At 34.4% G+C, this 10,341-nt stretch overlaps 1 protein-coding gene across 2 annotated transcripts in view; it reads right to left on the bottom strand.

The window, feature by feature from the left end:
• The window catches only part of Atp7a (ATPase copper transporting alpha), a 162,674-nt gene that overhangs the window by 39,657 nt on the left and 112,676 nt on the right, over positions 1-10,341 (bottom strand). For both annotated transcript variants that reach the window (XM_010641329.2, XM_010641330.3), the window contains one exon: positions 8,029-8,120. In XM_010641329.2, coding sequence (XP_010639631.1) covers positions 8,029-8,120 — 92 coding nt within the window. The remainder of the gene's footprint in view (positions 1-8,028; positions 8,121-10,341) is intronic.

Raw genomic sequence — 10,341 nt, 5'->3', positions numbered from 1 at the left:
AAAAAAAAAAAAAAAAAAAAGAACCACTGGAAACCAGTAGCAACATTGACTAGCGCCACATTCCAGGAGACATGGAAGAAAACTTACAGGCTGAGAGTGAGAGAAGACCCTCCAAGGAGAAAACATTGGCAGGACATAAAATCTACATTAGGTGGAGAATTTACCATTAAATTTTAGACATGGTGAATGCAGCACTGGTTAGAGGATTCTCCTGTGACTCAGTAATTGGCTCTTAGTGACAAAAGGAACAAATAATTATTGAGGATCATCCACGTCCTGAGTGTTGATGAGAAGAACAAGCTGGGAGCCAAGATTATTAAGGCAGGGATGATGGGACTATGAAACTGGCTGAAAAACTTAAAGCCAAATGTGAAAAGGCTAATAAACTAAAAGAAACTGTAACACAAATATCATAAAAAATAACAGGAGCAGAGGAGAATGCAGAACAGCAAGAAGTGATCCTTGTCAGAACACATGAGTCTAGAAGAGTGTGGCCTGTGAACACACCAAAACCTCTGGAATCAAAAGCAGGATGTCAGAAGAGACACAGGGTTTCTACCCATGAGGAAAAAGAAAGAGACAGATACTGTCATTATGATGATCATATAAGCCTGTAAGTTTTAGTCAAAAAAGAAAAGATGGTAACAGCAGAAAATCAAAACAAACTTTTTATGAGAATGGCATCTAAGTTTATGGGAAAAACAGATAGAGACTTTATACTCTGGATGACATGTTTGTATTCAAAGCAGCTGAGAGAAAACATCTAGGTGAAGAGGAAGAGAAACAAAGGAAAAACGCTATTGCTGAACACCAGTGTCTTGCTGCACAAATGGAAAAATGTATGTATTTTTTGACAGCTCTCAATTTCCCAAGCACCTTATTGTTGCAATAGGTATTAAGGCTTATTTCTGTTTATCCAACTTCCAATCTTTTTCGGAGGGACACTGCCTGGGAGTACCTTTGCACCATCATTGAGCTGCTGCCTTATTGCATGAAGATATCTGGGAAGAAATTCAGATGTTTATGAAATCATTTGTAAAAATATTTGAAGATAAAAGATTGGGCTGCATCTTTTTAGAAACTAATATGAGAATAAAGAAACAGTACCACATGGTTTATGAATGCATTCCACTCCCAAAGGAAGTAAGTGACATGGTTCCTATTTTAAGTTATTTATGTGCAGTTTTAACACACCTACTTTTTTTTTTGCTGCTGTGCTGTTTTTTGTTTTTTGTTTTGGGGGTTTTCTTGGTACTGAGGATCAAACTTGGGATCTTGCACTTACAAGGCAGGCAGTAGAACCAATGAGCTGAATCCCCAGCCTGCTGCTGTGCTGTTTTAAGGATAGAGTTATCTTTATTGACATTTTTTCTCCATATAAATGTATCAAATTTTACATCATATAAAGAGGTATAGCAAAAATTTTAACTGTGGAATACATATTTATTGGAAGAAATGTAGAGTATTTACCTTTTAAAAACATGCTTGTTTCAAATAGCAAATTATAATTTCTATTTTAATCCCTATTTCTCTAGTGAAATGTGTTCTACCAGAAAGCACTTCATTTTTTTTCCAGTACCAGGAATCACACTCAGGACCTGGCACTTGCCAGGCAAGCGCAGCACCAATGAGCTATATCCCCAGCCCTAGAAAGCACTTCCAAGTCAAAACTGTAGTCATAGGGGCCGAGGATTTACCTCAGTGGCACCGTGCCTGCCTCACAAGTACAAGGTCCTGAGTTCAATCCCCAATACCAAAAAGGAAAAAACAAAACAAAACCGTAGTCATAGTTCCAGAAAACAGTTCATTAAAAAACTGGAACCAAAGACAACATACAAATAGTATAAACTACAACTGCTGTCACAAGTTATTGATCAAATTTTAGTATTTAATATCTGATCATGCTATTTACTAAAGAAAAATATCTAATCTTAATGTAAATTTTAGGGCATATATTAAATGACTAGTTGACAACCTACTAAGTATCATTACAGTATTCAAACAGCTTTTATTAAGTAGTGTTTCATGCTGACTTGAATGTAATTTATAGACTAATGCAAATGCAAACTTGTAGAATCATATGTGAAATTTTGACATATGGAAAGAAAAAGGAAGATGTGCTGGGAATTTAGCTCAGTGGCACCATGCCTGCCTCACAAACTCAAGGTCCTGAGTTCAATCCCCAGCACGGGAAAGAAAAAAAGAAAAGAAAAGAGAAAGGAAGAAAATGTTCTGCAAGTTGGTATAAGAAGATTGCATATAAAATGGTAAAATTTATTAATATAAGCTGTAAGGGTTATAAATTCATTAATGAGATAGCAAAAACTATTTTCTCTTTAGAAATCTTTAAAACAGTGTAATTATTTGATTTAAAGTATTGTACAGTTAAAGTATAGGAAAATAAACCATATAATCCCAAAGACTCATGCTATTTCTGTGCTAACCAAATTTCATTGAAAAAGAGATTATTATACTATTTCCAATGTGGTTTTTCTTTTTTTTGGTGCTTCCTCAGTAGAGTCATGGGTGATTGTGATTAGAAGCATTTGAGATGTAGGGAGGGACCAACTTAAAGCAACCACTGTTGCTCCTGTGGGATGTCAGAAATGTCATCTCTAGAAGAATGGTATAACATATTTCTCTTCTACACAACCTTTTGTGTGATCCTTAAAAATGCATTTATCTATTATTTTGCTTGGATTCAATTTTATACTGAATGTACTGCATTATGATGTGAAGCCAAGGAACACATGATTTTAAAATAGGAAACAGCAGCAATGCATCTTAATTTCATCTTTAAATTTTACATTATTAATAATGATAGTATAAAAATTATTTCATATCATCACCCTGGCTTTTACTTTTATGAAGCATTACTTTACTATAAATACTAGCCATTTTGCTGAACCTAGAAAAGTCTTAAAATTTCTTTTGTGTATTTTTCTTACTGCCTTTAAAAAAATAGACCTTAGCTTTTAGGGTAATTTATCTCTTTGCATTTTTACTTTTTTATATGGGTGGAAATAGTTCAAGTTTTTAGTTGCCACAAAAGCAATAAAACTAAGTGCATTTATTTGATTAGAATTCTGTGAATGCAGTAAGAAATTTGTAAGCTCCTATATTTGTAAGTCATATTCAGTATTAAATTGTTTGGTCTTATCAGTGACTGTGTCATGTAAAGTTGAGCTAAAGTTAGTACAGGAGTGAATAGTAGAATACTGTCTTTGGCTAACACCAAGGTATTCTAATTTTAAAGAACAACAATTAAAACCTTAATCTATTCAGATAAATGTATATTCTGTATTCTGTATACTATTTTGTATATCATTATTATTTCTAGCATGTATATTATGATGTTTAATGAATTCATTGTATTACTTTTTTTTTAACCAAAAAAAGATCAGATAAACACTAACACAATCACAGTAGGGGATTTTAATACCCAATTTTCCCAAATAGATCAACTAAACCAAAAAAATCAATTAAAAAATACCAGAGCTGAATCACACCCTTAAACATATCCAATGAATAAGCATTTGCAGAGTATTCCCCCGCTTCTACAACAGAGTATACATCCTTTCTGAGTACATGGTACTTTTCCAAAATAGATCACATCCTAGTCCACAAAGCCTATTTTAAGTAACTATAAAAGAAATGAAATTACCCTATGAGTATTGTCAGACCACTGACAATCAAGGACAGATAAAAACCTAGAAAACAGTAAAAGCTCCTGGAAAATTAATAACATGCGCCTAAACAACCAATGGATCACAGAAGAAATTTTTAAATTTCTGCAAGTTAACAATAATGTACAACTCACCCAAACCTCTGGGATACCAAGAAAGCTATTGTAAAACATCACCACAATCAAGGCAGTTCTAAGACATCATCACAATTAATAATTACATTAGGAAAACAGAGCATGCCCAAATAAATAACCTCATGAGAAATGTTAAGATACTTGACAAATAACAAAAAGCCAGCTCCAAACTGAAATTAAGGAGGGAAATTATAAAGATGAGATTGGAAATCTATTAAACTGAGACTAAAAAAGGAGTGCAAAACAAAGCCAACAACAACAATGAATCAAAGAGCTGCTTCTTTGAAAGACAAAATAAAACAAATAAGCCCATAATCAGACTTACCAAGAGAAAGAGAGAAAAGACACCAATGCAATTAGAAACATAAAAAGGCAGCCAGGTGTGGTGGCACAGCTCATAATCCCCAGAACTAAGGAGCCTGAAGCAGGAGGATCACCAAGAGTTTGAGGCCAGCCTGGGCTACACAGTAAGTTCAAGGCCAGCCTGAACTACATAGCAAGATGCTGTCTCAACACCCCCCCCAAAAAAAATCAAAATAGACATTGTCAAAATCCAGAAGACAGTTACTACTTTTAAAAATGATATACCAGGGGGAAGGGTGGGGGAAAGATAATAGGGGAAAAGAAAAAAATATGAGAAAATGAAAAAATGGAAACAACGTGTTTATAAATGGGGAGGAGAAGAGGGGGTGAAGGGAGGCCAGGGACAAGGGGAAAAAATGAGAACCAAGACCTGTCATGTAAAGGTACAAGATCCCAATGATGGGCTGGGGATTTAGCTCAGTGGTTCAGTGGCCTGTCTTGCAAGTGCAAGGACCCGAGTTCAATCCCCGGTACCCCCCCAAAAAAAAGATCTGAATGATGAATGTAACTGTACTGTATACCTAAAATGTACCAAGAAACTCGATGAGAGGAAAAAAATAAAATAAATAAAAATGATATTCCAACAATTTAGCAAATTGTACAGATTCTTAGTCATATAAATTACCAAAACTAACACAAGAAAACATAAATATGCTTAACAACCCCCTAACGAGCAATGAAATTAATACAGTAATAAAGAATCTACCAACTAAAAAAAAGCCTAGGACCTGATGGATCCACTGCTGAATTCTACAAAATATTTAAGGATATTATATCATCAATTCTCCTCAAGCTCTTCAAAGAAACAGAAAGGGATGACATAGTCCCACATTCATGTATGGAAGCCAATATCACCTTGATAAACACCCTTTCTTTCATGATTAAAACCCTGGAGAAAACAGGTATAGAAGGATAATACCTGAATTTGATAAAAGCTATTTATGAAAAAACAACAGCTAGCATCATATTAAGCGGGAAAAAACTAAAAGCATTACCCTAAGATCAGGAAGAAGAGAAGGAATCTAACTATCGCCACTTCAATTCAATGTTGTACTTCAAACATTAGCCACAGCAATTAGGCAAGAGAAAGAAATAAAAGGGATACTATAAGGAAAAGAAGAGATTAAATTATCATTATTTGCAAATGACGTAATACTCTACACAGAATACCCAACTAAAACTCGCTTAAAATTAATAACCAACTTCAGCAACACAGAGGGAGTCAACATAAAAAATCATTAGAATTTGTTTACACTAATAATGAACTTGATGAAAAAGAAATTATGAAAGCAATAGCATTCATAGTTACTTCAAGAAAAATGAAATATCTAGGAATAACCCAACCAAGAAAGTGAAGGACCTCTATAAAGAAAACTACAGTACTCTGAAAAAGGCAACTGAAGAGGACATCAGAAAATGGAAAGATGTCCCCTGCTCCCAGACAACCAGAATCAATATTGTTGAGATGGCCATAATCCCAAAACTGTTTACAGATTCAATGAAGTCTCAATCAAAATACAAACAGCATGTTTTATAGAACTAGAGAAAACTATCCTAAAATTTATATGGAACCAGAAGAGACCCAGAATAACAAAAGCAATTTTGGGCAATGAGAGCAAAGCAGGTGGCCTTGCAAAACCTTACTTCAAACATACTACAAAGCAATAGTGATAAAAATGGCATAGCACTGTAACAAAAACACCCAGGTGGATCAATGAAACAGAATAGAGAATATAAAAATACCCCAAGACACACTCAGCTATTTGATCTTTGACAAAGGGTCAAAAAGCATACACTGGAGGAAATATAGCCTATTCAACAAGTGGTTCTGGAAACTGGCTGTTTGCAGAGGACTGAACCTGGACCCACATCTCTTACTGTATATTAAATTAAAATCAAAATGGATTAAAGACCTAATCATTAAAAACAAAACTATTAAATTTACTGGAAGATAAAATAAGTAAAATACTTGAATACAGGTGTAAGAAAAGATTTTCTAATCAGAATCTCAACTACACAAGAAATAATAGCAAGAATCAACAGATGAGATTATATCATACTAAAAAGCTTCTACACAGCAAAACAATCAATAAGTATAATGAAGAGACAATCTACAGAATAGGAAAAAATTTTGCCACTTAGTGCTGAGAGAACTAATATCTAAGAATTCAAAAAATTAAACCATTAAAGACTCAATCAAGAAATGAGCTAGAAGCCAGGAATGGTGGCTCACGTCTACAATTCCAGCCCTCAGGAGGCTGAGGCAGGAGGATTGCCCTAAGTTCAGGGCCAGCCTGGGCTACATAGTGAGATTGAGGCCAGTCTGAACTTCATAGAAAGACTCTGTCTCAAAAAAAATGGACTAGAGAAATAGACACTTCACAGAGTAAGAAGTAAAAATACCCAACAAATATATAAAAAAAGTTTCAACATCTCTGGCCATTAGAAAGATACAAACTAAAGCAATGCTAAGATTCTATCTTACTCCAGAAAGAATGGCAATCATCAAGAAATCAAAAAATAACAAATTCAGGTGTCCCTGTAGTGAAAAAGAAACCCTCCTGCATTGTTGGTAGGAATGTCAACTAGTATAACCATTATGGAAATTATCATGGAGATTTCTCAACGAACTAAAATTAGAAAATTCATCTAACTCAGCTATTCCCCTTCTAGGTATCTTCCCCCGCAAAGAACTTAAGACATTACACTGCAGTTATACATGCATACTAATGTTTACAGCAGCATAAACTATAATAGCTAAATCCTAGAAACAGCCTGTCATCAACAGACAACTGGATAAAGAAACCGTGGTATCGATGTATAATGGAATACTACTCAGCTATAAAAAGAACAAATTTGAGGCTTTTGTAGAAAAAATGGATGTACCTAAAAATATTAAGTGTGAATTAAATCAGATACACATACTTAAATATCATACGGCATTTCTCATCTGAGTAAGGCAAAGTACAAACTAAGAGAAAAATGAAGACGGAGACAAGGGGATAGATTTCTTGCAGATGGAAAGGAATCCAGGTGCCAAGAACAAGGGTTGGGTTGGGGGGGGATAGGCAGAGTGAAGATATGCCACATAAAAGGTCCTAAGAACCTCAATGAATATAAACATTGTACACCATAAACATAAACTGAGATTAACAATAACAACAAGAATGAAAAGGGGGAAAGGAGAACTAGAGATGGAGAGAAGAGGGGAGAGGAGGGAATTTAAAAGAAAAAAACAAAAAGAATGTTTTAGAGACAAAGTAGAAATGTGAATGTGCCTTGGGTATTAAGTGACATTAAGAAATCACTATTGGGGATAGGGATTTAGCTCAGCAGTGCCGCACCTGCCTCGCAAGCACAATGTCCTGAGTTTGACCCCAGTACCAAAAAAAAAAAAAAATCACTGTTTATTTTGTTAGGTGCAATACATGCTATTGTAGTTACATATGAATTTTTTTGTTTGTTTTTTGAGACAGGGTCTCACTGTATAGTTGAGACTGACCTGGAACTCACTGTGTAGCCCAGGCTGGTCTCAAACTCACAGCAATCCTCCTGCCTCAGCCTCCCAAGTGCTGGGATTACAGGCGTGCGCCACCACGCCCGGCACATATGAATTTTTTAAAGAGATGTTATACATATCTTTCACAGCAAAATGGTATGACTGGGATGTACATTCTATTGCAACAACAGAAAGAGAAAGTGGATAGATGAAGTGACGCATGGCAAAATTGAATAACTGTTACACCTGGAAGAGATTATGTGGGGTTGTGATATTCTAATTCTGGGTATATTTGAAAATTTTCATAAAAAATTCTAAAAACAGGTAGAAGAATGAAGATAAATACCTCAGGAGGATATTTTCGGAGTTGAGAGTCACAATAGTTGCTTCTGTAGCTTGTAGTGAAATTAGTTTTGCAAGAGCCTCTGATGTTTTGCCCTACAAATTAAACATATCGACAATGCTGAGAAAGAAAATGTTCAAGTCTTAAATAGAGATACAATCTTTAACGTTTACCCAAAGTCTGTGTAAGAAATATAATTTATTTGCATAGCCACAATGAAAATCAGTGTGGATATTCCTCAAAAAACTGAACCTAGAGGTTCAATTTGACCCCCATCTAGGCATCTTCCCAAAAGTGATAAAGTCATCATACCACAGTGACACATACTCATGTTTACAGCAGCACAATTTATAATAGCTAAATGTTAGAAACAGTCCATATGCTCAATAACAGATGAATTGATAAAGAAAATGAGGTATTTATATACAATGGAGTACTATCCTGCCATAAAGGATAAACAAGGCATTTTTACGTAAATGGATGCACCTCAAGACCATAATCTTAAGTAAAATAAATCAGACACACAAGTTTAAATATCACATTGCTTCTCTGTGTGAAAAACCTAAGGCATAAGTAAGGAGCAAAATGGAACATAGGAAGTAAGAAGAACTTGTTCAAATGGAAAGGGGAACAAGGGACCAGGAGGAAGGGAGGAAGAAAGGAGGAAAGGAAAGAAGGGAGGGAGGGAAAATTAATTAAAAGAAAAAATAAAGAAGGAAAAATTAAAAATAGAGCTTTTATAAATGAGGGGGAGAAGAGTAGGATGGAGGGGGAGAGTAAGGGGACATAAAAAAGAATTAAGATATGTTATGTACATGTACAAATCCCCTATGATGAATGTGATCATTATGTACTGCAAACAGGTACTAATAAAAAAAACTTAAGAAAAAAAATATACAACTTAAAAATATATAATTTATTCAAAACAGAATATTTTTACATCAAAAATATGAATCTTACATCATTGCCTTTTCTCTTTTACTTTCCTTTTTAGTTTTCTTTTAAGATTCCCTATTTTTAATGTTCCTACAGAGATTTCTTTAACTGAAATACCGAATAGTTTCTCTGGTGTGAAAAACTATAATAGTGTACAGGATACTAATGAGATAATTAATAATGTGAAATAGGAAGTAAAGGGCTAAAGGTGTAGGTAAAGTGGGAAGGGTGGGGGAAAGGTAATAAGGGAGAGGAGAAAATACGAGAAATTGAAGGAATAGGAATAAAGTGTTTGTAAATGCGGAGCGGGGAGAAGAGGGCAGGGACAGGGGGAAGAAATGAGAACCAAGACCTATCATGTAAGGGTACAGAATCCCAATAATGAATGTAACTGTACTGTATACCTAGATTGTACCAATAAACTCAATAAAAAGAAAAAATATGAAACATACAAAATAGGTATACATATAATTTACAAAGAAGACCATCACGAACCCAATAGATATATGGAAAAAGAACATGAATAGGCAAGTCATTTAAGAGGAAATATAAATACCCAATAATATGCAAAAATGCTTATTCATGCTATTAAAGGAAGAAATGCAAACTCAAGCAATGCTGTAACCATTTAATGACTACAAAGCAAGAATTTAGATAAGCTTCAATGCTGATGTACTAAAATTATTTCACTGACATATCCTTGGTGGCAAAAACTGTTACTACTTGTAGCACAAACCATTGCACAATTTGTGGCCTTTATCCCAGTAATTACATCCTTATAATTTTTCCTAAGGTACTAATTCAAAGAAATGACTATTGGGGATGAATATGTTCAATTCGAGATTATCTAAAATAAAAAACTGAAAACAGGGGCCAGGGATTTAGCTCAGCGGTTCCGCTGCCTGCCTCGCAAGTGCAAGGTCCCAAGTTTGATCCCTAGTACCAAAAAAAAAAAAAAGACTGAAAAAAATCTAAGAAGAAAACCAGAATTATTTATTAAGTTAGAGCACACTGACTTGACAATTACTCAGAAATATCAAATAATCATCTAGACTGCAAAAAGAGGGTGAAAAAAACTATAGTGTTCAGGTTACAGATTGGCATATAAACTATGCTTGTATCTACATTATATAGGTATGTGGAACCGAATCAGAAACATTATATTATAGCATTGGAGTTTTTCTATCAGTATTTTAAACCATGTGGTCACACCAATTGATAGTGTAATATAAATAAGTATTTTTCAAATGTCTATCTTAAAATAACCACAGGCATATTCTACTATCCACAGTATTGATTCTATAAATTAGGTAAATGTACTAAAAGAATATTCAACCTAATATACTTTTTTTTTTTTGGTACCGGGGATTGAACTTGGAC

The sequence above is a fragment of the Fukomys damarensis genome, unplaced genomic scaffold (assembly GCF_012274545.1).
Source record: "Fukomys damarensis isolate Sample0158 unplaced genomic scaffold, DMR_v1.0_HiC HiC_scaffold_39, whole genome shotgun sequence".
Lineage (NCBI taxonomy): Eukaryota > Metazoa > Chordata > Mammalia > Rodentia > Bathyergidae > Fukomys > Fukomys damarensis.
Note: the sequence above shows the minus strand (reverse complement) of the source record. Positions and strands in the feature narration are given on the sequence as shown.